This window comes from Squalius cephalus (assembly GCF_949319135.1).
Source record: "Squalius cephalus genome assembly, chromosome: 11".
Lineage (NCBI taxonomy): Eukaryota > Metazoa > Chordata > Actinopteri > Cypriniformes > Leuciscidae > Squalius > Squalius cephalus.
Window position 1 is genome coordinate 40363340 of NC_137132.1, and position 26362 is coordinate 40389701.

At 33.9% G+C, this 26362-nt stretch overlaps 1 protein-coding gene and 2 long non-coding RNA genes across 3 annotated transcripts; 1 reads left to right on the forward strand and 2 right to left on the reverse strand.

The window, feature by feature from the left end:
• Window positions 1–1045: 1045 nt before the first annotated feature.
• Window positions 1046–14669, reverse strand: LOC307166742 (uncharacterized protein). Its single transcript, XM_079885365.1, has 15 exons — window positions 13495–14669; window positions 13073–13355; window positions 12672–12778; window positions 11636–11798; window positions 11469–11550; window positions 11198–11308; window positions 10116–10157; window positions 9540–10005; window positions 9236–9396; window positions 5029–5257; window positions 4841–4905; window positions 4538–4687; window positions 2582–4454; window positions 2305–2469; window positions 1046–2131 (listed from the first exon to the last, which is right to left on the reverse strand). Exons 3-15 carry the CDS (start codon window positions 12772–12774, stop codon window positions 1911–1913), a joined length of 3831 nt encoding a protein of 1276 aa, XP_079741491.1. The 5' UTR covers window positions 12775–12778; window positions 13073–13355; window positions 13495–14669; the 3' UTR covers window positions 1046–1910.
• A 2676-nt stretch (window positions 14670–17345) lies between these two features.
• LOC307166747 lies at window positions 17346–20779 on the forward strand. Its single transcript, XR_013822686.1, has 3 exons — window positions 17346–19135; window positions 19498–19568; window positions 19907–20779. It is a non-coding gene; the product is annotated as an uncharacterized lncRNA (long non-coding RNA).
• Window positions 20780–21113: 334 nt separating this feature from the next.
• Window positions 21114–23540, reverse strand: LOC307166746. The gene is made up of 2 exons (XR_013822685.1): window positions 22609–23540; window positions 21114–22453 (listed from the first exon to the last, which is right to left on the reverse strand). It is a non-coding gene; the product is annotated as an uncharacterized lncRNA (long non-coding RNA).
• Window positions 23541–26362: the final 2822 nt, after the last annotated feature.

Here is a 26362-nt window from a genome sequence, read left to right on the forward strand (position 1 = left end):
AACTATATAGACAGAGTGTCTGGGGTAACAGTTCGGTAAATTAACACACGACTAATCCGTTCTACCACCTCAAATTCAAAATGAAACATATCACTGAATACCAGCGCGCGCATATTATTCCCAATATATCTTAGTGGTGTAGCACATAATCTCTGTCTGCGCCTGATTTTAAGAAGCATTGTTGTGTTTCTTTTTAACTGAAAAGACATCAGTTAGACAATATTCTAATTTTAAATTTGGGGTTTCATAAGCTCCAGGCCATAATAAACATTAGACCTACTGAAGTCTCTGCAGCTAGTGTACTTAAATTTTATTTATCTGCAAAATTATGTTGTATACTTACAGTTTTGCACAATATATGCTCTCAAAACAACATGCACCCTAAAAAAAACAAAAAAAACATTTAGCAGTTGTTTAGCAGGGTCTGTGTAACCTTTTCTGAAATGTTTTTTTTTTAATAATATATATCGTTATCACAAGAGGCTGCAATGTATATCACAATATGGATTTTAGGCCATATCGCCCATCCCAAATTGATAGCCTATAGTAGTTGATAATAACATAGGCCTACCTAATGTTGCCTACGGACGGTAACAGTACAGTAGTAACCTTTTACAGTCTATGAGTAGAACAGCTTTCTCAAGCAGTTTATGATGCATTTTGGAAACAGAAGATGACCCCCTGGTATAATGCGCCACATGGCTTGAGAAACCCGTTCTCAAAGACTTACTTTTATAGTCCAGTTTTGTGTAGCACACATATTCTGAATGTCTTCGGCATAATTTAAATGAACCATTTTAATCTAGATTAATCTAGATTAATTTCAATATTAATCTAGATTAAAACAATTAATATATGCCCACCTCTACCGGAGGTCAAAACTCAAAGTTTTATGTTGATTTTCACATTTCAAATGTTCAGTTGGTTCAGTTTGAGTTTTGACTTACAGAATATGTAATGACGTAGTAATATTATTCACAATAACACTCATAAACCAGTTCTTGCAATTAGAATAAATAGTGAAAAAATGCATACCTACAGCATGTTGAATGAAATCAAGTTAAAGTTTATTTAAGGTCCACACACTCCTAAACTGAAGGTTTCTTACTTGCTCTTGCTGCACTCCTGACAACGGAAATGGTTTTTCACATAATAAACCATTCAGTTTATCACATAGAAAATCTCATAAGCTCACTAAAAGAGCCCCCCCTGCGGTAGTGCAGACTTTCCACCCTCAGTGATGAGTGCCTAAATGTATACCACAACATCAACGATATATTGCTTCTGAAACAAGTTGCTTTGCTTTATATAAAATAAATAATTAAATAAATAAAAGGGTAACACCAAATAAATTATATTAAAAGTTACAAATACCATGAAATATATTAACGAAAAGCACGTGTAAAATAGTGATTTTTTAAAACAACTTAAAAAAAGACAGAAAATGATCGATCACTCAAATAGTTTGGACATAGTCAATCATTTCAATGTTATGACACACTGACGCTCCATTTACATGAACTACCAATGTTATGACACACTGACGCTCCATTTACATGAACTACCAATGTTATGACACACTGACGCTCCATTTACATGAACTACCAATGTTATGACACACTGACGCTCCATTTACATGAACTACCAATGTTATGACACACTGACGCTCCATTTACATGAACTACCAATGTTATGACACATTGATACTCCATACGCAAGCTCCCAGTATTGTGACATAAAACATTGATACTCCATACGCAAGCTCCCAGTATGTGACATAAAACACCGATACTCCATACGCAAGCTCCCAGTATTGTGACATAAAACATCGATACTCCATACGCAAGCTCCCAGTATTGTGACATAAAACATCAATACTCCATATGCAAGGTCCCAGTATTGCTATAGGTTCAATACTGTAGACACAAATTTCTCTTGATAGTGATTATTCGGTTGTGCACAAAGTATTTTACTGCTTTCCATTCTCTTTCATTACCAATTAAAATCTTGTTTTCATTTAAGAATCTTTCACAATCCACTTTTCCAGGGACTTTCATTTCCTTTAGGAAATTCTTGAAATGATGTTCAATAATTTTACTCTCCTTCTCTGACCAGGTCTTTCTGGACTTTCCTGTTAAAATAAATTAAGAAATTAAGTAAGTAAATCAAATTAATTGAATTAAAGAATAACCAAAATTTGAATAATGTAGATTTTACAAGCTGAAGAGCACAGACAATTCTTAAAATACATGTCAAGATGTTTCATGTAGATACAATTTTTTTATGCAAAGTGGAATAACAAACCCTTTTTATTTAAAGGCAGTGGTGAAATCCTAAAGAATGGAACTGCCTCTCTTGAGGCTGCGGTCGTTATTGAGGTGGCAGCCCTTTTTTCCGAATGATCATCCTCTGTCATCCTTTTTTCAGATTCAGCATCCTCTGTGTCTGAGTTGCTGGAGCCCCCTTCAACTGTAACAAAATGAGCATTCACATTCTTTAAAACTAAAAGTAGATTTTTACAAAGTGTGGACACTATGAATTGTTTAAACAAAAGACATATACACATAAGTAATTTACTTACAGTTGATGTTTGGCGTTATGTCCTCCAGAGATTTTCCTTTAAATTTGCCTATTCCACTTTGCAGGGCAAACAGAATTCTGCTCACTTTTGCAACTTGTAAGGTTTCTTCAGGCAGTCTGTAAAACTCCCTATGGACTTCAATGTTGTGACCCATGAAAGTTGCTAGTTGGTCTAGTTCATGCGTTTGCAGGTTAAGTAGCTGAGAAACTGTGGCTACATGTTTTCTCAACTTTGTAGATGTAATGTTTTCTGGGTTTTTAGCCCCACAGCTTTCTGCAAATCGCTTTAAGCAGTCACAACCACGGATGCTCTCCTGTGATCCATAAAAAGGACGAGCAAATATGTAGGGATTGCTAGGGGAAATCCCAACATCTTCTCTAGTTTTAATTAGAAGTTCCACAGATTCTGTTATATTTGTGGGAAATAGTACTGGTACTTTGCGGCCTCGTTTCCCCCGTACCTCTACTCTGGTGAGATTCTTACAGAGTTTCTTCTCAAAAGGTGAAAGGCTCTCCATAATTTCATCCTGAATCATCTGTTTGTTTCTCTGCAGGTATGTTTTGACTTCCATCCTTGAAACCTCACCTTCTCGACGCCGATTGAATAATATTAGCTGTGCTAGAGTCACCTGAGAGAGATCACTCCATGACCTTTGTGATGTGTGTTCAATGTGTGCTTTTTTGTTGACCTCCTCAAGACACTTTAGATGATCATGGAGCTTCTTTATGTCTTCTGCTAAAGGCAGCATTTGGGGACTGTTCCACTTTTTCTGGTACAAAGTTTTCAGTGCATTAGATGAAACATGAATTGTCCATTCTAGTTCAATTAATTTACTGAATTGCTCTGCTCTTCCCTTCAATGCATCATCCTCTTGACGTAAAGCCTCTCCCTGCAAAATATATGACACTTTCACAAGGGAATGACGCAGTTTCAGTGCTGTTGAAGGGACTGAGAATCGGTTGGTTGAGGAATCAAATCCAGTCATCTTTTTTACTCCCTCAAGTACTGTGTTGAACTTTCCTGGGTTGATCAAGTCCTTCAAAGCAACAATGTCTTTATCAATAGTTCTTGTCACTATAAGAAGTCTGGCAAGTTCTCTCATCTTATTTCTAATGTCTGCCCGGTGCCGTGAAACTTCTCCGTTTTTGAGGAACATTCTCTCACCCAGTGACAGAATCAACGGGTCAGATTTCACCACTTGAGTAACGGTATCATATGTCATATCTTCAATAATATTTTTAAGTCCACTAGAAACGTCAGAGTCCATTGGCAACAACAGAGAACAACTTGCCTGAACTTTTCGTTTCACTGGCATATTTTCTTTGTCTTGTAATTTGCAACGTTTGTGATGTCTCCAGAGATCTGTTTTGACATACATAGCAAAGCAAAACTTGCAAGGCAGATAGTCTATTGCTGTTGACTCACGAGTTGCTTGTCTTTTTGGTATGATCTGTCCTTTCCCAGAGGATAGGACTGAACTGTTATGGTGGTAGTTTCCCATGTTCCTTACTTTGGTTAATAGAAGAGTACGCATGTTTGAGCCTCTGTTGTGTGCAAGTGCCTTTGCAACTTCAACTTTTTCAGAATGTTTCTGCTGTAGATGTCTTGCAATTTTTGGATAAGGCTTCTCACAGTAAAGACAGTAATTCTTCTTGTCATAGATGCGTTGATGTACACTGTTTGAGGACATTTTCACTTTTATTTGATTTTGTTGAGAGCTACAGCCGTGGGCACTTTCATCTATTTCTATCCAACTCTTCATAAGTGGTTTTCCTTGGATGCGTTCTGCAACATGTCCTTTAGCTTTTTTTGTGTCGTCTTCTTCTTCTTCTGAGATTTCCAGGGAAAAGGAAACCTGTTGTTCAGTGTTGTTCTGAAATAAAGAACCACACAACTGAAATGTATTTGTAAATAATAACAATGTTATATATTATAAAGTATAAAACCCTTAATTACCATTTCAGACTCATATAAGTCCTCCTCAGTGTGAGAAGATGAATCCATCTCATCACTGCAAACACTTTCTGGCTTATCACTGTCGGTACTCTCTAGGATGTCCATCTCATCTGACGTTTGGGGACAGAAATCTGCTGTATGGGTTCTGTCCTGTAAAACAATAACAGTGTGTGAAATCCATGTCCATGTTTGTTTTCTATCTAGAGCCTGCTGATTCTAAAACACATACTGTGTTTTAGAATCACTGTTGTCTTTTTGGTCTTAAACTTTTTTTTTTTTTTTATGAAAATGAAAAGTACTTACTTCATTTTCATTCACATTGCTGTAGTTGTTTGTGATTCCAGTGTAATCCGACTGGTGTATGAAACCTGTAAATGCACAACAATTGTTAAGGATATCCAATAATTTAAGGATTTTTTTTCTACATTCTTGTAAAATCTACAAAGTTTTATTAATGAGGTGAAGAGAAAAGTGTAAGTCTTGGAACGTACATGTGAAAGACTGAAGGCATTCCTCAATGGTGGGACGTTCTTCGATTGAATTAGACAGCATTCTGCTAATAATATATTTTTGTCTTGTCCATCTTTCTTCACATTGAAGAGTGAAGTTACCCATTCTGACATTTTGAGATAGCCCAACTGGATCCTTGGAGTAGGGTGTAGTTGTCTGATAGGGGTGTTGCCCATCCGTCAGGATATAATGAACCAAGCATCCTGCTACCTACAAAATAAAATAATATTTACAAAAATTTCAGAAATGGTCACAACTAAACTGCAGAATGAATGAAGATGATTAAAATGATGACAAAATGCTGCTGTGCTCAAATGAAAGCTGCTCGAATATTAGCATTCAGAACAATTGAACATAGAACAAATGTATGCATTTTTGACAGAACTGATTACAAATCATATTGATCACATACTAAAATAGTATTGTAACTGCATACATGTAACCTGTTAATCCATTTGAACCCAAACCTAAGAATTGTCATCCCCAAATTAAATAGGGGATGTTCATGAAGTTCATTGTTCATGACATTTTTGGAATAGAAGCATAGTTGTAGTCTAATTTTAACCCTTTCATGCATGAATTATGATAACCTTAGTCAGTATTTTTTTTCCCTATGTGTTTTTATTCCTCTTAGGGCATGAAAAACAAGATTTTTTACAAATTTTTCAAAGAGATCTTCAGGTGTCCACTTGAGTGGACAGCATGCGGTTATGGTTAAAAACGAAGATATACTGTATTAAATATAAGACAATAATCAAACAGATAAAGTATGTGAATTTAACAAACTAATCAAAACAATTATATCAAATCATGTGAAACTGAAAATATAAAATATATACAACAAATATAAATTAAAAATATTGGAAAGGCTTCGTACAACTTCATACAAGTTGCACTTCGCGTATCTTTGATATCAGAACATGAGGACGTGATTCCATCAGAATTTTCTACAGACTGTCAAGGCACAACTGTGGAACCCACTCAGATGTTCCCTCCAGTGCACCAGAGTATGGAGATTTACCCTTATTAGCTGATAATTCTGATTATGTTCAAGATGGACATGCACATTTCTATCATAGCCCTCCTCTGAGAAAACCTAGCATTACATTTTTTCAATCTCATCTCATCAGTGTTGGATGTAATGCATTACAAGTAACATGCATAACACATTCAGATTACTTTTTGATGTTACAAGTAAAGTAATGTGTTACAAGTAACATGCATTACCTAATCAGATTACTTTTTGATCTAACAAGTAATTAACTACAAGTAATGTGCATTGCCTAATCAGATTACTTTTTGATGTAACGAATATATAAACGCATTACAAGTAACATGAATTACGTATTCAGATTACTTTTTGATGTTATGAGTAAAGAAACGCATTACAAGTAACATGCATTACAAATTCAGATTACTTTTTTCGATGTCAATGAAAATTACATTCTAATAATACAAATACATTTATTTACAGTAAAAAATTCACTGCAGATCAAGTTTTTAAGTTTTAACATTCCCATTATAATTATGAATTGTAGCTGAAATATAGCAGTTGATGCATGACGTCCACTACAGTGGACATGTGATTAATCAGAGTTTTCTCTCAATCTAAAATCAAAACTTGGAAAATTTTACTGTGATATGACTCATTAGATATTGCTTGAGTCTCCTAGGATAGAAGGAATGGGTGGATATTCCGGAGCAACTTGGCATGTCTGACTGACCCTTGGCCATCTTGGTTTGGAGGGGAGAAAAATCGAAACACAACGGCTTGCCCTTGGTTGCAATTTATAGGATGATGCACCAGGGTCCAATGAGGCTGATGTGCAACTTTGCCATAAAAACCCATGCAAATTCAAGAAAATGCTTTATTAATAGCTGTCCACTGTAGTGACCACTATACGTGAAAGGGTTAAAGAAGACACTTCGCAATTTGTTGTCATAAAATCATAATTACAATCATTAAGAAACATAATATATAGGCTTAAGTGTATTGTAAAGTTTTTAGAAAATATTTTTCTCATTGATATTTTATGACAAAACAGAAATTGGTTCTTGTTAAAGTACAGAAACCCAATGAAGCCACAGACCTGACCATGTTTAACTTAAAATCTGCAGATGATAACTCTAACGGCCAGATTAATTTACAGATTGCTCCAGCACAAACCCTTTCACATCTACTGCAGTCAGATTCACCCGTGTTCACTCTGAAGGAATCACTCACATGGCTGGTGCACTTGTAATGACACATGAAGGATGTTAAGAGGCTAAAAGCAGGTTTAGTACTTGCCCCATTGAAGTCAACAGGGTGCAAATTGTAAAAAGAGGATAACGGTGTAGGCAACACCGATTTTTGTCGTTCAAATTTACAAAAAAATGTGCTCAATGTTAAAATTCTCAGCATCAAACCAAGACAATTTATTAGATCAAAACCATGTTATCAAAACTTATAAGGCCTTTCAAGTATTTAAAATACATTCTCTTTGTGATCTGATGAGGCTTAGAGGATAGGATAGTTTACATACTGTAATAAAGGCTAAAAGCTATAATAGTTAATGGCTATAATAGTTAATGCACTTCACAAAATTGATAGCAAAAAAATATATATATTTTCTTTCTCATGGTATTTTTATCAATATGGTACACAATTATCCTATTGAATCGTTAGGGTCAAAAGTACTCACAAAGTAGTCCAATTACATTACCTAAAATTATTTAGATTACAGGATTGTAAATTATTTGTAAATAATATTGTAAATTATTGTAATAAATTTAATAAATTGTATTTAGATTGTAATCTAGATTAATCTAGATTTCATCACTGACTGCAATTTGTGTCATGTAATTTGGAATGAGTAACTGTGTACAATACAATACTTAAGTTATAACCAGCACTGTGATTGGAAAATCATGGAACATCATAATTGTATTTGTTTTAGTAAACGTTCTTGACTTTCTGCACAAGGTCATAATTATTTTGTTAATGAATGGATGCTCTATACCAGTTTTTAATGCTCTATACCAGTGGTTTTCAAACTTTTGAAATGACCATTTATTTATTTTTTGTTTACTTTCTATCACCTTATTTGTGGAGTAAAATGAAACTAACTCAGCTGCATATTTTTGCAGTATTTTATTTTATTGATTTATTGAATATTTTTTTTTAAATCAAAATATATTTAGCATATTTCCTTAGGCCTATATAATATTATTTTATATTATTATTTTAATTTAATTTTATTTCATTTTTATGTAAGTCCATTTTCATTAAATCATCAAGACAACCCATTTTTTAAATATTGGACGCGACCAAGGGTTTGAAACCCGCTGCTCTTTATTGGTTACATTGATTAATTTAGGATAAAAATATAAATAAATAAATAAATAAAACTCCACTCTGAAATGTGAATTAATAATGAGAATCCATCAATATTTTTCCAAATGTGTTCACTTTTGAACTAAAAACCCAGAGGAATGCTGGAAAAGTCTCAGTTAAGTAAGTTCCCTGGTTCCCTGAGTAGGGAACGGAGACGTTATTCGTCGTCACGTCGTAACTCGTAGTGACTATGAAAGGGAACACTTTATTTTGATGGTCCCTTTTGAACATTCTACTAACTATAAATAAATGTGCAGCTACATGTCAACCAACTGTAATTACAGTATTAGTAGACTATATCTGCTTAATATCTGCTAAAATTTGACTGTGATAAACCCCAATAGACATTATACTGACTAAATATATAATACATGTCAACTTATTTTTACTCTAACCTACATTTTAGTCTCTAGTCTACTTATACTCCTGTAGTACTCTAATGAGAATTAGTTCACATGTAGTTGTAACATTACTTATAATCAACAGAATGTGTTAAAGAGACCATCAAAATAAATTGAGACCAAACATTGTGTAGTCAAATGCTTTCATGATGACCATATAGCAGATTTTTTCCTTTGACACAAATTAAGAAATTAAATTACAGTCACCATGAGATATTTATAATAAAACAGAGGTAAAACATTTTTAGGATTGAGTCTTAAACCTTTTAAATAATGTATAATTTGCCTTTTATTATTATTTTTACATTAAATCTTAAAGTAACTTTGATATAGTGTAATTAAAAAACACTTCTGTGTGCCGGCGTCCTCCCACAAATTAACAAGTTTTAACATGATATTTTCAACCCTTACCTGGATATCTGATTCTTTCTTGTACTTGTATTGCATGCCTCCAACATCTTCATAACTCGACCAAGAAAAAGATCCAGCCATTTGAGAGAGCAGTGTGGTTTGTGCCAGATCAAGTTTTCTGCTTGCTCCAAAGTCTGCGATGTACAGTTTATTGCTTATATCTGTAGAAAAGTAAAAATGCTCACAAAAAATGTAACACTTAAAATGATATCCACATTATCATATGCTCATGCATTTTAAATGAAAATTTCTGCTGATATTACAGGATAATTATAGCTATGGCTAATCCACAGACTGCTCTTACCAAACAAAATATTTTCAGGCTTCAGGTCTCTGTGCAAAATTCCATATGAATGCAGTTCCTGAAGTCCTTGCAGTAACTCCTGGCAGATCTCTAGTCTTCGATTCTCTATCAGGCTTTTTCTTTCAGGAAAATCCTTGTTTTCAATCAGCTCCATCAGACTATATTCACAAAGAGGTGACACAAAATAGGCAAAGTAAGTGTCTTCCAACACTGAAATGTGTTGCAGAAGGTGCTCTGCTTGTAAATTTTTTGAACTCAGGAAATGAGCCATTTCCAATTCAGTTTTGGAAACATGTTTGGCAACTCGTTTCACTGCAACTTTGCAGTTGTTGAAGACTCCTGGGAAAATCTCAGCAGCATTGCATCCATTTGCAATCTTCATTTCTGTGTTGATAACAAGGTCATCCATTTTCATCAAACCAGGCTTTAAATCAAAGTTTTCAAATGAATTCTTCCATCGTGATTCCTGTAAAATGCAAAAAAGCAAAAGCATATTGAAATGTAAGAAATTTTTTACAGTGTATATAGTTATTAGTAAACTCAGCTGAAGGAACAGACCTCTCTATATATATTTACCATATTTTCCTTGATCTCTCTGAATGTGGAAATACTGGTTTTCTGAAACAAATTACATTAAAAGCAATCATTAATGTAGTTAACATGAACATATAATGAGCACCACTTTTACAATATTTCTTAATAGTATGTAATGTTAATTTCAACATTTAGTAATGCATTATTAAAATCAAAAGTTGTATTTATTAACATTAGTTATTGCGTTGTAAATGTACATGAACAAGCAATGAACAGCTGGAGTTTAATTAACTTACATTAACAAAGATGAATAAGTATTGTACCAAATGTGTTGCTTTTAGATCATGTGAATTAAGACATTAACTAATGTTAACAAATGAAACCTCATTGTGTAAGTGTTACCTAAATAATTAGCTTTTTTAAAGGTAAAAATTGTACAGCAGTATTGTTGAGGATAAGAGAATCTTGTAACACTTTACAATAAGGTTTCATTAGCTAGCATTAGTTAACAAACCAATAATGAACTGCGCTTATACAGCATTTATTAAACTTTGTTAATGTTATTTTCAACATTTAGTAATGCATTATTAAAATCAATTAGGTAATACGTTGTAAATGTACATGAACAATCAATGAACAGCCGGAGTATCATTAACTAACACTAACAAAGATGAATAAATATTTTACCAAATGTATGGCTTTTAGTTCATGCAAATTAATACATTAACTAATGTTAACAAATGAAACCTTATTGTGTTACCATATAAAAACTATATAAGTGTTACCTCAATAATTTGCTTTTTTAAAGTAAAAATTGTACACTTAAACAGCATTTATTAAACTTTGGTTATTGTTAATTTAAAAATGTACTGATACATCATTAAAATCATAAGTTGTATTTGTTAAAATTAATAACACACTGTGAAGTAACATGCACAAACATTGAAACAGCTGGATTTTAACTAATATTAACAAAGATTAACCAATACTGTAACAAATGTATTGGTCATTTAGTACTAATGTTAACCAATTAACCTTATTGTAAAGTGTTAGCAAGTTTTCCTCACCACTTGATAAAATAATGAAAATAAGACACCAACAAATAGAAATAGAAGTTTAAATACCTGTCTCCATGGGCAGTTAGGATCTCCGTAGTCGTATAAAATTTCTTCTCCTGCATTGATTTTTGTTAACGCAAATGCACACAGATGTGGTCTTTTCTTTTCATCCATTATCTATTGGTTACAAAAGCACACAAACACACAAATGAAAACAACAAAAACATCATTTGAAAAGTCGCCTAGTTTTTAATAATGTCAAATAATGCTACAAGATGAGGCTGTATAAAAGGTGTAATTGAAACAAAGAATAAGAATACATTAAAGACAGACTTACTATTTTAATTTTGCTGTTTGGCTTGATGTGGTCATCATTTATGAATCGTCCTAGTCTTTCTGTATCTTGACTGCCATCAACACTGTGTGGTGAAATATTTTAAAAACACTTTTGAATTGTCATAATGGTATTATATTTCATTGGAACATTCATTAATTTAATCTTACCAGTAAGATTGTTCCTGAAAGGAGTAGAAATACAAAAATGCTGCATTTTCAGCTGAGTAGTCTTTGAACAGGTTCTCTCCTTCAGATCCAGTGATGTGTCTTCCAACATACTCCAACAGGAATTCACCTGGCTCAATGTGTTTTGTGGCAATTACTCCAAAACCTAATAAATAGTATAAATACAAGTAAATTAATAGTATGATAAAAGATTCATGAAGTTATTCAGGTTGTCTAAATTATTTTCAATGGTATTGTTACTTCGAAAACAACTGTATCTACATCTTTATAAAAGTGTAAAAAAAATAATAATAATAAAAAAAAAAAAATCAGATTTTCTGTCTGAAAAAATCAGACACTAAATATTCATCATTTCCATTATTACACAGGCCCCTCACATTCTAACTGGCAGTTACTTACAAATAATATCAAGAGCACTCACACATTTACATAATAGTGTTTAATTTAGAGACATCAGCAGCTTATAACATAAATACTGGCAGGAAAACAGATGTAAATCCACCTTTAACTGGTCAAAGCAATCATGTTTTTTCCCCTCTTGCGTGTTTTGTTTTAACAGCCTGCTTTCTCTAGGTTCATATTTTAAACCCAACCCTTTGACATTAAAGGAATAGTTCACTTAAAAATGAAAATTCTGTCATATATACTCACTCTCATGTTGTTTCAAACCTGTATGAATTTCTTTCTTCTGCTGAACAGAAAGGAAGATATTTAGAAGAATGTCAGTAACCAGACAGTTTCTGATCCCATTGACTTCCATAGTAGGAAAAAAATTATACTATGGAAGTCAATGAGACCAGAAACTGTCTGGTTACTGACATTCTTCTAAATATCTTCCTTTCTGTTCAGCAGAAGAAAGAAATTCATACAGGTTTGAAACAACATGAGAGTGAGTATATGATGACAGAATTTTCATTTTTAAGTGAACTATTCCTTTAATTAGTGACCACACTTAGCTTTTATTTAAGTTTTGCAAAGTCATACAGTATTGATGGGAGAATTGTATGTAGTAACTTACCTTTCTCTTCACTCATGAATTGTTTCTCAAATGTGTCTTTATCTTTGCCAGAAGCAATGAAGTACAAAGCTTCTTTTTCAGGAAAAACTCTTCTGGGTCTCATTTTCCTGTGAAATATTTAAAATTATTTTATGTAGGATTACTTCATATGCAAAATAAATAAATAAATAAATAATACCTCTTTAGAATTTCATAGAAAATAAATGATTGAAAAGATGACACCGTGGGTAACAATTTAAAATGTAGTAAAAAAAAAAAATAAAAAAAAAAAAATTACCAACAATCTGATTATCAATAATATTACCGGTAATATACATGCATATTTACATTGTAAGAGGATATCAATATTTTATAAAATTAGCATTTACAAATTATCATAAAATATATAATGTTCAACTTACCTCTTAATTTGGAAAGAAAAAACTGAGATGAGAAATGTCTCAGTGCGCTTTTTATGAGGTTCTTGGAGGTAGATACAGTCTTTAAACTATAACAGAAAGATAACTCTCCAATGTAGGAAACAATCGCGTATAGGAGCTGTCTTCCAAATGGCAAAACTGAAGTGTGAGTTAGGAACATAGAATAGATGATACACATGCTGCTATCTGAGCAGTGATTGGGCCGACGCCCACAGATTAGCCACAATTACCCATCATTACTATTGGTTCTGTTATGCAAATTTATCTGTGAATGAAATCAAACAGCCAGTTCAAAATAAGTGTATAGTCCATTGTTTTTAAATTCAGTTCAAATTGTAAACATCAGTTGGATCAGGAAAAATTCCTTTTCCTCAATTACTATTACATACATTATAATTACTCACTTTTTTTCTGTACGTATAGAGCACAGAGCACAAACCTATACCAGTGGCAGATAGAAATGATAAAGTTAATAAAGAAAAAAAGTAATTTCACACAATGTAAATAAATATAAAAATATTCTCATTTAATGTAAATCAAATGGTTATATAGGACGTAGCATTTACCATGGGCATTCATATTTATGTTGGTTTAACTTAACTTGTATAGCACATCTGAAAAGAAAGCTCATACCACTTACTTAAGAGTACCTTGTGTTGAATCACAAAAAAAAAACAACACTGCGTATTAGCTGCGTATTAGAATTGATCTCAGTCCACATTAAAACGACTGCAAACGCGGATCACGTGACCATTCACCAACACTGGGCATGTGCGTGCCGGTGTAAACCTAGAGACTTTCAAGCATAGACTGTAAAAAATGTTTTCAAACATCAAAATATCATTTATTAATATGTATTTGTGTCAAAATGACATATAAACATCTTTTCCTATTCCATTTTGCCAGAAAACGCTTCCAACACGCTTGCGTGTCGCAAGAAAAATAGGTGTCGGTTATATTTCTAGCATGCACGCGTTTACCGCGCCTGAGACGCGCCAGTTTCTTACTGTAAGAAACTGTTCCAGCGGGTGAAGTTTACTGGTACTGAATATTACCTGTGTATACTCCATGACTGGTGACACCCAATCATAGAGCCGAGCGTGAGCCTCTGCGTCATCGTTTCTAAAGTCCTCCGTTTTGACCCGTCCACTCTAAAACGCCCTCCGGAGATTCAAAACGAAAAACGGGTCGGCAGCGTTTCTAAACTTCTCCGTTTTGGGTCTCCGTTTTTGCCGTTTTAGTGTGGACGGGAGGTGCAAACGTAGCAAAAAGTCTTCGTTTTTAAACGAAAATGCAGTAGTGTGGACGGGGCCTAAGGTAAAACTTTCACAGTCTGGCCTATGTGTCTATGACATGCTGTCCTTTGAAGCTCTTCTCCATAGAAATGCAAATTGCCTGCGGGGGTATTTGGGGGGTAGGGTAGCAGTCCACCCAAGGACTGGAAAACAGCAGTGAGGAACCATCTGATCAGAGCAATTGGGATATGTTTCAATCAGCTCTGTAATTTATATACAGTCAAGTCACACCACAATTATTTATACCACTTTATACATTATAATTCTTTAAAATGTTCTAAGACAGCCCCCATTTTACCAGGTGGGGAATAAATGAGACACATATTTTAAAGGTATACAAGCTCAAATATAAAAACTGTAATACAATTGATAATAATTGATAATACATAATTTAAATATGTTTTCAGTTAAAACAGCTCAAACATGCGTCTGAGAAAGCATTGTCTGTGAAACTGGGGGCATAGTTTTAGAGACACCAACCTCAAATTTGAATCTTAAAATATGCCATTGTTTTGTCTCAAGATTCACACCAGTAATGTTTTTTTTTTCTTTGCACATTTATAAAAGCTACTTAAATGAAAATGAAATGATAAAATGAATCTACTTTATTTTTTTATTTATTTTTTACCAAACGTTGAAGTATTAGTTCCAACCAACATTTGTAAACAGCATCGCAGAGTTGTGGTTTGAACGACAGCTCTCGATCTGTGATTTGAAGCATAGTTTCAAGTTTACATGGCATGTGGACTCAATAAATCATTATCTTTACAAAAATAAGCAAGCTGACATTCAGTACAACCTGTGTCTTTTATTTAGAATACATACAAATGTAATTTAAGTCTTTTAGTTTGTCAAGAGATTTAAAGCACCATTTTTGAAAACTGCGCAAGCTCTACTATGTAAGAACAAGCCTATGATTGAATCTGGAAATAAATCAAAATAACTGAGTGAAATTAAACACAGTCATGCCATGTACTAACATTATATGTTTGATATTTAATTTATATCAAAACATCTAGCATTAATTTGATCTCAAACAGATTCATTAAATAAATTATACAGATGATAAAGCCTACTTGTTACAACTGAACTGGTTATTTACAATGTTTTGTATAGACAGCTTAGATGAATAGCTTATTTAAAACAATTATATAGTCACCCCCAATTTTGGTGAGTGATGCATTTATGACATACCAAAAATATCAAAGTTTCTGCTCAGAAATCATTCTGAATAGGCACATAACCAACATATATTTAGAAAGCCATCACTTGAGTGTTTACAGTTCAAGACTAAAAATTTATCAGACTGTTATGAATATTGAGATATATAAGCTCAAACATAAAAACATCAAATATTAAGAATATATTTATTAAATGTATAAAATATTCTGAGCTTCAGAATATCAAATCTGAGGATGATCTCTAAATGCATTTTATGAAGCCTATTGTAAGACCAAATATCTTATTCCCCTGTAAACACTCATGTAGAGTCATTGACTCTCATTGTCATTTAGAGTCATTGACTCAACATGTCTGGTTGGTCTGGTGAGGAGAAATGGCCCATTCATGTAAATCGACGAACATTTAGCACCTTTTCAAGAGACTTAAAGGGTTAGTTCACCCAAAAATGAAAATTCTGTCAGTAATTACTCACCCTCATGTTGTTCCAACCCCATTAGACTTTCGTTCATCTTCGGAACACAAATGAAGATATTTCTGATTAAATCTGAGTGCTGGATCACTCCTCCTGCAGGCTTATGGACACCTCAACTTGCTGGCCCAGAAAATGTATTATAGACATTGTTAATATAGTACAAGTGACTCCAGTGGCTCAATCTTAAGTTTGTAAAGCGACAAGAATACTTTCTGTGCGCAAAAACAAACAAAAATAACGACTTTATTCCTCTTTTCATTTCCTTCTCTCTGGACCTCGAGGTTTTTTTTTACATAGTGTAATATAACGTAGCGGGCTATTGGGCGACTGTGGTCATGTGTGATACGTGGTGACGTGAAACACAGACGCGCTACGCTATTACACTACGTAAAAAAAATCTCTCAGATTTCATCAAAAATATCTTAATTTGTGTTCCGAAGTTGAACGAAAGTCTAATGGGGTTGGAACAACATGAGGGAGAGTAAATACTGACAGAATTTTCATTTTTGGGTGAACTAACCCTTTAATCTTCATTTTTCTTTTATTCTTATTCTTTTGTTTGAATTCAGTCATTAATGCCTGTATCCCTGTATTTTTTGCTTGGTCATCTAAATCTCTGTCATTCCACTATGCAAGAGCAATACATCTATTATCTTAAGTCTTGTTAGAAAACCAACAACAACAACAACAAAAAAAAACTGTTCTTGAATTAAAAAAAATAAATAACATGATTTTATGAAATAGGAAGCTCATGTAGAAGGTGCATTAGCTCAACAGGCAGCCTCAAGCTACATGACACAATATCATTTATTAATATTACACTCTCACTTAAAGCTCACTTTAAAACACAATTGAGTATTTGTATCATATTTCGGTCGCAATTTAAAATGGTTTCAAGTCAAAAAAGATTATTTAAATATGTTATAGGCTATTTTGCATTTTTTTATGAAGCAATGGGCTATTTTTACTCACATGCATACTGTAAACATTCTTTGTTCCTATACAATAACCAAAATCGAACGGAAATCAAACACACACAAAACAGAATAACTTGAATCCTGCATTTATTAGCTTCTTGTATCAGATGAAGAGATGTGTTTAGTTTTGTTTGTCCACAGTGTACACAGCACTGCGTCATCCAGAAGGACAGCCTTATGGTCACGTTGGTTCACCATGAGATGATTGACAGCTTTACAAACGAATCATATCGAACTGATGTCATCACGTTTGCTGACGCAAATCTGGAAGAGCAGAGTCATCGCTGGCTCTGTTAGCTGTTTGAGCTCTTCAGATTGCATAATTCAGTGGGAAATAAATAGAAATATTATTCTGTATGACGATATCATATCAATTATTTCTCCAAATGTGCGCATCATTGGCCTAATAGCCCTGGGAGATCGTGGATATTGTATGTAGGCCTATATAAACACAAATAAACTGGAGATGAGATGAATGGCTGCTGTATGAGTGATGATTTCTATTCAAGATAACGAACATTACAGATTAATTATTTTGCACTTCTGGAATAAATTAAGAAACTTATCTAACTTCAAACCAGTTTAATTATAAACAGTGGTCAAATATCAAAGCTGGGGTCTTAAACCTTCCTAATGAAGCTCAGTTTGTGCAGATCAAGTAGGAGTGTGATGTTTTAAAGAGTAATAAATAAAATAATCTGGGGCCACCAGTGATCCTTGACAATCAAGGGGTTAATTATGCCTCTGATTGTTTTACTTCTGGTATATCTGCTTGGGGAATCGAAGCATTTAATGTCTCCTATTAACACCCGGTCTCCACTAGATAAAAACAGTCTGTCAGGTCACAGCTGTAATCACCTGTGATTATCATATGTAAAGGCAAATGTATAGGAAATCGTTAACCACACATTCCAAAAGAAAAAGGTTTAAGCAGTATGTAAATGAAATGATATTGCTGTTTTTTGTAACTAAAACCACTCAATTCACACTTGTGAATTGCAGCTATTCATGGATTCACGTCTGGTTCATGATCACCCTTTTCAGTGTTTATTCTGTTATGATAAACAGCTGGATAAACTTAATTTACTATGAAACTAACCAACAAATTAGTAATTAACTAAGAAGAACTATATTAAACTAGGCATATATATTATTTACTGTGTTTTATCTTTGATCATAAGGTTAATTAATGGAAATTTAGAAATAGTGCTATCCATTTTACAAAGAGGTTTCATTTGTTAATTTACCATAAACTATAAATAAACGGTTGTAATTTTATGAGCTCATATGAATAAGTTATCTAAAATAATACACTGTGCATTAATGTGTGTATGATGTTATTGGTTAGTTCAGATAACTGTATGCATTACATAATCTAAATGAATAGAACCTTACTGAAAATGTAATCCAAAGTGATGATGCATTTAAATTGAAGTTGTGCTGCAAGATTAATGATATTAAGAAAGTACTGGTCCATGTATTGTTTATTTGGAGTTCTGCATACTTAATATAGTTCACTGTTTACACCAATACATGATATAACCCCATATGAGTTTATTTATTTTCACTTTAAAACAGATCTTGTAGAGATTACCATATTGTTGTTTTATTTTCTACCCCAGAAACAAATCTATATAAATCTATATATATATTGAATGTGTGTGTAAATATTCACTGATACACTTGGTGTCATATGGTGTTTGTTATTTCTTTGGGACATTTTAACTAAATATATTTTATTAAAACTAATCTGAAATAAATAATATGGTCTATTTCATGTGACTTTCAAAAATGTGTATTATAAGTAAGTCTTAAACTTTTTTTTTTTTTGCAGTGTACTAAGTCATAATTAAGTGTTTTTGCAACAGCATTATTTTCCAGGGTAAGCTAAGCAACAATCACCCACTTGTACATATTTGGAGGCGCCAGTTTGTTTCCAATCCCAGAGAAATTAGCATTTCTATAGCAACAGTTATCTGGAGACCCAATCACTGTCCAGAGATGGTTGGGGTTGTGGGATATAATCACAGAACATTCACTCTTTCGTGTCTTTTGGAAGTGTTTGTCTCTGTTTGAACCTTGCGTTTTTGAAGGAGGAGAACATATTCTACAACATGAGGTAAGTTCAGCATTTTGATTGATCTATTTATAAAGAAAATAAATAATTACGCTGTTACAATTCAGAATTTCAAATTGGTTTCATTAGTAATTGGTATCTTTATAATTTATATTTTTGATACTCCTTTTTGCGGATAGTTAAAATGTCTAGAAGAGTAATTTAGAAATTTAGAATAATCCTTATTTTAGACTTGTAGTACCAACAATGATGATATTGCGTATATTTAAAATCATAATGGTCAATTTAACAAACATAAAAAACAATGTTTTACCAGTTATTCTACAGATGTTGCAACTGTTAAACATGTTTACGATTACTATTTTTTTACTTTCCTTGTTTTTTTTTTGTTTTGTTTTTTTTAGAAAAGTCAAGTCAACAGTTCATGTTGTTCAACAAGAACACTTCATCAGAGAATCCACTACTCAAAAGAAAGGTATGTTTCTGCTCAACCTATTGAACTATTTTAAAATGTTTTATTCAAATAGATTTTAACATTTACAATAATGCATGTAGTGGCAATCTCATTTCAAAATACACAAATGTTTAAGTGTTATTGTATGTTCGTTTGAAAATTGTAGATGTTTAAATCATGGTCCAGCCCTAGATTTTAAGATTGTGAGTTGTGCCTTTCCATGTTAAAGAAAGGCCTTAAATGTATAAAGTTTATTGTGACGCAGCTAATTATATTTTACAACAAATTCTAGAGCAATTGTGTGACTTCCCAATTGTGTGCTGCATAGTTAATCATTTGTATTGTAATCCTTTTATCAGGTGTGCACAGAGTTTGGATTATTGGTGACAGTTACATTAGACGTGGCGAAAAGCGAGCAAGAGAGACCATAGGCACCAATCTTGGAGTGGCTTCCCAGGTCCAGTGGTTTGGCAGGGGAGGCATGTGTTGGGGAGACCTCCTTCCCTTCTTCCAACAGTGCCTTAAAAGAAGGACTGCTCCGAATGTGCTAGTGATTCACTGTGGAGGCAACGACCTAGGACGTGTGAAAAGTGTGCTGCTTCTCAAAGCAATGAAGAGGGACCTACGTGACCTCAACAGACAGTTTCCCCAGATGAAAATTCTGCTGTCTTCAATAAACCAAAGGCGCCACTGGAGGCATGCCCCCCCGGGAAAGGTGGACAAAGTGCGAAAGTTTGTGAACAATGTGATGGCTAAGTTTGTTTTGTGTGTTAATGGGAGCATTGTACATCATCCACACATACTGTTTGAAAAGCCTGAACTATTTTTAAGTGATGAGGTTCATTTAAGCCCTAAGGGAAACGATGTTTTTTTAACTGATATTGGCCATTGTCTGAGACACCACAACCCATAAAATTGGTCTTTAATTACAGAAAAGAGGGTCTCAAATCATGATATCATTTTATAATTGTATTAAAATGTATACATTTTAAAAAAGAACTGCAAAATGTTTAAAATTCAAACCAAAGGAAGAAATAAAAGCATTCCCCTGACTTATTGCTGTGGTTGCATTTTATTTATCTAGTCTAGATCATTGTTGATATTGTAAATTAATAATTGGTGAGAATAAAATTAAAATTCTGTATTATTTGTTGATATGGAACTGTAGCTAGAGAGAAAAAATTAGGGACTGCATAAAAAAGCATATAAAATATATTTAAAGAGAGTGCGTTAAACAAGAAAAATAATATTATGAATGATAAGAAGCTTCTTCTCACATCTGCTTTTGAGCTATTGCTGCCAGGCCGTCTGTAATTTTTACCCCATTGTGTGGAAAACAGATTCAAATTAGCCTGGCTAATGTCAGACCAAGTCTCTTTTGAGCCTTGGTCTGGGAACCACGTGTTAATTTTCTCGTATTTGAGGCGTGGTTCACGAATGCCCAGAGCCGTTTATTGGGCGCTATGAATGTCTATCAAATGCGCCTGTACGTAGCTCATAGCCAATCGTTTCAATTATACCAGATGACGTATGTAGAGTGACAGAAATTCGACGAGGAAAAATACGATGGGTCAAAGATTTATTTGTACACAATGGCGTGAATATTACTGTTTGTGCAAGATAAACATGAGGGTAGAAGGTAACGTCGAGTCTGATGCCATGTTGGATCCATAGATATAAACAAACTGCTTCGGTGTCATCATCGTCTTGCTGCTCCCTCCCCATTCTGCGATTGGTTCCCTTTTTCATTGGAAAATCTGGTCTATGGTAGCCTGACGTCATCATACTCAGATTCTAGTCAGAATGTGAGTCTGATACTGGTCCATTGAACTTTGATTATGGGGCGTGTTTCAACCGAACTAGGAAAGAAAATGTCTCTGCACTCAATTGGATAGACCTACAACCAATCAGAGCAACGGAGTAAGTGACATATGTTTTTCATTCATGTTTCCAGTTGACAAATGCCTTGATCGCGGTTCTCTGTTCCTCTTTTAAAATGAATGCGCTGTCGATATCGTCTATAACAGACGCGATGGCGGAATCTACACATGATGTTTCATACAGAAAGTTCGGGAGAAGCTCGTTCAAATAATCAATCCAATCAACTTGTCATCAAACGATTGCCATGCCTACCTTATCAGCATGAAAGGAAGCATATATTTATTCACTCACCTAACATTCCTTGACAGTTTCAGCATCCCCCCAATCACTCTCGGCTTGTTCTTCCACAGCCTGGAATATGGGGGGAGTACCCTGGGTTCGGGCCGAATACCGAGCCCGCCCTCTCCTCGGACAGCACCCCAAATATGCATTTATTCTTTCTGACTTATTTATAAGTGTGAAATCTAAATTCTCCAGAGGCAGTCATCTTTTCTTTTACTGTCTATGCATCTTTGTTGTAAACGAATTCAGCCGGCTAGGTCTATGATGTCCAAACTGCCTAGCAACGTGAATAAAATCGCGCTGTGAGCAAGGCAGCATGGGGAAACCCAGGCTAGATTCAAATGGTCTTTCATAAAAAAAATAAAAAAAATAATCTAATATTTAAAATTTTTGATAACTGATGGTTTGATCATTCTATTTTTTTTTTATACTTTTTATGTTTGTCTTGCATATTGGTCTCTGATGCCTGTGTGAACATTGTATAATTAGACACACACACACACACACACACACACACATACATTTATATATAACTCAGGCTTTACCTTAATGTTAATAAGTGTTTCCTGAAACATTCTTAGTTAAGAATACCTTCTGTAAGTCATTCGTTCGTGGTTGGTCTGGAGCACTCTTAGCTATACCTTATCACTGTTGACAGTTCATTACGATAGTGGCCACCACTGTTTCTTTACATCTCAGTCTATACCAGTGGTTCCCAATCCTGGTCCTGGGGACCCACAGCTCTGCACATTTTATATGTCTCCTTTATCTGACACACCCAGTTCAGTTCATAGAGCTCTTTCCTAACGAGATGATGATCTGAATCAGGTGTGTTAAATGAGGGAGACATACAAACTGTGCAGAGCTGTGGGTCCCCAGGACCAGGATTGGGAACCACTGGTCTATACGAATATAATTCTGCTAATTAAAGTGTTTTCATGCAAACAACATTGTCATAACACTGAAGTGATTTTATGTTGTTATTAATTATATTATCCAAAGTTTTATCAACTGGCAAACCATTAGGCAGTAGATAGCTGTAAGAGTATGTTTAAACATCCAAACACCAAAACCTTGTGCTTTTGTAAAATAAAGATCTGCCTTTGTTTCAACTGTCTCTGTATCTGCGAGAATCTTTCTGAAACTAATAAAGTTTAAACAATGGCCTATTATCACACAAACATTGTGCAGAGGCCAGCTATGCAAAATTGTAAATGCCCCCAACAATGACTTAAAAATAATCAACAAAGGCTATAGTACAGTAGCCTACGTTACACTGAGATTTCATGTAGGAGCGGGATTTGAATGCTTGGGCAGTGAGCGATTGAGTGGAGCGCATTGGCATAGAGTGGAATATTGAGCGGAGCACACATGCTGAGTTATAACTATATATTCAGGATTTACATTTATATATTCAGAGTTTTAACTATATATTCAGGATTACATTTATGTATTCAGAGTTATAACTATATATTCGGGATTTACATTTATATATTCAGAGTTATAACTATATTCAGAGTTACATTTATATATTCAGAGTTTTAACTATATATTCAGGATTACATTTATGTATTCAGAATTATAACTATATATTCAGATTTACATTTATATATTCAAAGTTATAACTATATATTCAGAGTTACATTTATATATTCAGAGTTATAACAATATATTCGGGATTTACATTTATATATTCAGATTTACATTTATATATTAAGGGTTATAACTATATATTCAGGGTTACATTTATATATTTAGGATTTACAAATATATTCATAGTTATAACTATATATTCAAATTTACATAGAATTATTTCCTGTTTGGCCCCCCATAATATGTATACACACACACACAGTATATATATGTATATATATATATACATATATATATCGCTCTACACTGACCAACAGTGGACTTCTGCCTGCATTGGATCTCTGTGTGTGTGTGAACAGTTTAATTATTTTGTAACTATAACTATAAGTTATATTATATATCTTTTTTATATATGCAGTCCCTAACAATTAACTTGCCATTGCATACACACATACACACATACATGTCTATATTACTAACATAGGGGACTATCGCTCTACACTGACCAACAGTGGACTTCTGCCTGCAATGGATCTGTGTGTGTGTGTGTGAACAGTGTCTTTATTTTGTAACTATAACTATAAGTTACATTATATATCTTTTATCTATATGCAGTCCCTAACAATTAACTTGCCATTGCATACACACATACACACATACATGTCTATATTACTAACATAGGGGACTATCGCTCTACACTGACCAACAGTGGACTTCTGCCTGCAATGGATATGTGTGTGTGTGTGAATAGTGTCTTTATTTTGTAACTATAACTATAAGTTACATTATATATCTTTTATCTATATGCAGTCCCTAACAATTAACTTGCCATTGCATACACACATACACACATACATGTCTATATTACTAACATAGGGGACTATCGCTCTACACTGACCAACAGTGGACTTCTGCCTGCAATGGATATGTGTGTGTGTGTGAATAGTGTCTTTATTTTGTAACTATAACTATAAGTTACATTATATATCTTTTATCTATATGCAGTCCCTAACAATTAACTTGCCATTGCATACACACATACACACATACATGTCTATATTACTAACATAGGGGACTATCGCTCTACACTGACCAACAGTGGACTTCTGCCTGCATTGGATCTGTGTGTGTGTGTGAATAGTGTCTTTATTTTGTAACTATAACTATAAGTTATATTATATATCTTTTATATATATGCAGTCCCTAACAATTAACTTGCCATTGCATACACACATACACACACATACATGTCTATATTACTAACATAGGGGACTATCGCTCTACACTGACCAACAGTGGACTTCTGCCTGCATTGGATCTGTGTGTGTGTGTGTGAACAGTGTCTTTATTTTGTAACTATAACTATAAGTTACATTATATATCTTTTATATATATGCAGTCCCTAACAATTAACTTGCCATTGCATACACACATACACACATACATGTCTATATTACTAACATAGGGGACTATCGCTCTACACTGACCAACAGTGGACTTCTGCCTGCAATGGATCTGTGTGTGTGTGTGTGAATAGTGTCTTTATTTTGTAACTATAACTATAAGTTACATTATATATCTTTTATCTATATGCAGTCCCTAACAATTAACTTGCCATTGCATACACACATACACACATACATGTCTATATTACTAACATAGGGGACTATCGCTCTACACTGACCAACAGTGGACTTCTGCCTGCAATGGATCTGTGTGTGTGTGTGTGAACAGTGTCTTTATTTTGTAACTATAACTATAAGTTACATTATATATCTTTTATCTATATGCAGTCCCTAACAATTAACTTGCCATTGCATACACACATACATGTCTATATTACTAGCATAGGGGACTATCGCTCTACACTGACCAACAGTGGACTTCTGCCTGCAATGGATCTGTGTGTGTGTGTGTGAATAGTGTCTTTATTTTGTAACTATAACTATAAGTTACATTATATATCTTTTATATATATGCAGTCCCTAACAATTAACTTGCCATTGCATACACACATACACACATACATGTCTATATTACTAACATAGGGGACTATCGCTCTACACTGACCAACAGTGGACTTCTGCCTGCAATGGATCTGTGTGTGTGTGTGTGAACAGTGTCTTTATTTTGTAACTATAACTATAAGTTACATTATATATCTTTTATCTATATGCAGTCCCTAACAATTAACTTGCCATTGCATACACACATACACACATACATGTCTATATTACTAACATAGGGGACTATCGCTCTACACTGACCAACAGTGGACTTCTGCCTGCAATGGATCTGTGTGTGTGTGTGTGAATAGTGTCTTTATTTTGTAACTATAACTATAAGTTACATTATATATCTTTTATATATATGCAGTCCCTAACAATTAACTTGCCATTGCATACACACATACACACATACATGTCTATATTACTAACATAGGGGACTATCGCTCTACACTGACCAACAGTGGACTTCTGCCTGCAATGGATCTGTGTGTGTGTGTGTGAATAGTGTCTTTATTTTGTAACTATAACTATAAGTTACATTATATATCTTTTATCTATATGCAGTCCCTAACAATTAACTTGCCATTGCATACACACATACATGTCTATATTACTAACATAGGGGACTATCGCTCTACACTGACCAACAGTGGACTTCTGCCTGCATTGGATCTGTGTGTGTGTGTGTGAACAGTGTCTTTATTTTGTAACTATAACTTATAATTACAAAATAAAGACAATGTTCACACACACACACACACATAGTTCCATTGCAGGCTGGAGTACCCTGTTGTATAGGGAAGACATCGTTCAGAGTTGCAGATCCCTTTGGCATATTTTAAAAAAAAATTGACAAAAGTAATATTAGAAAAAATAATAATAATACATATATACATATATATGTTTGGGGATGTTTGAAAAGACTTTGAAGTTCATTATCTAAGCTACCAGTTAAACAGCAGCTCTACAGTCTCAGAGCCTCTCTAGGACAGCAAGCCATTCAAACAATGGAGAAGTGTGAACGACGTGTGTTAATGGGCCATTGCAGTT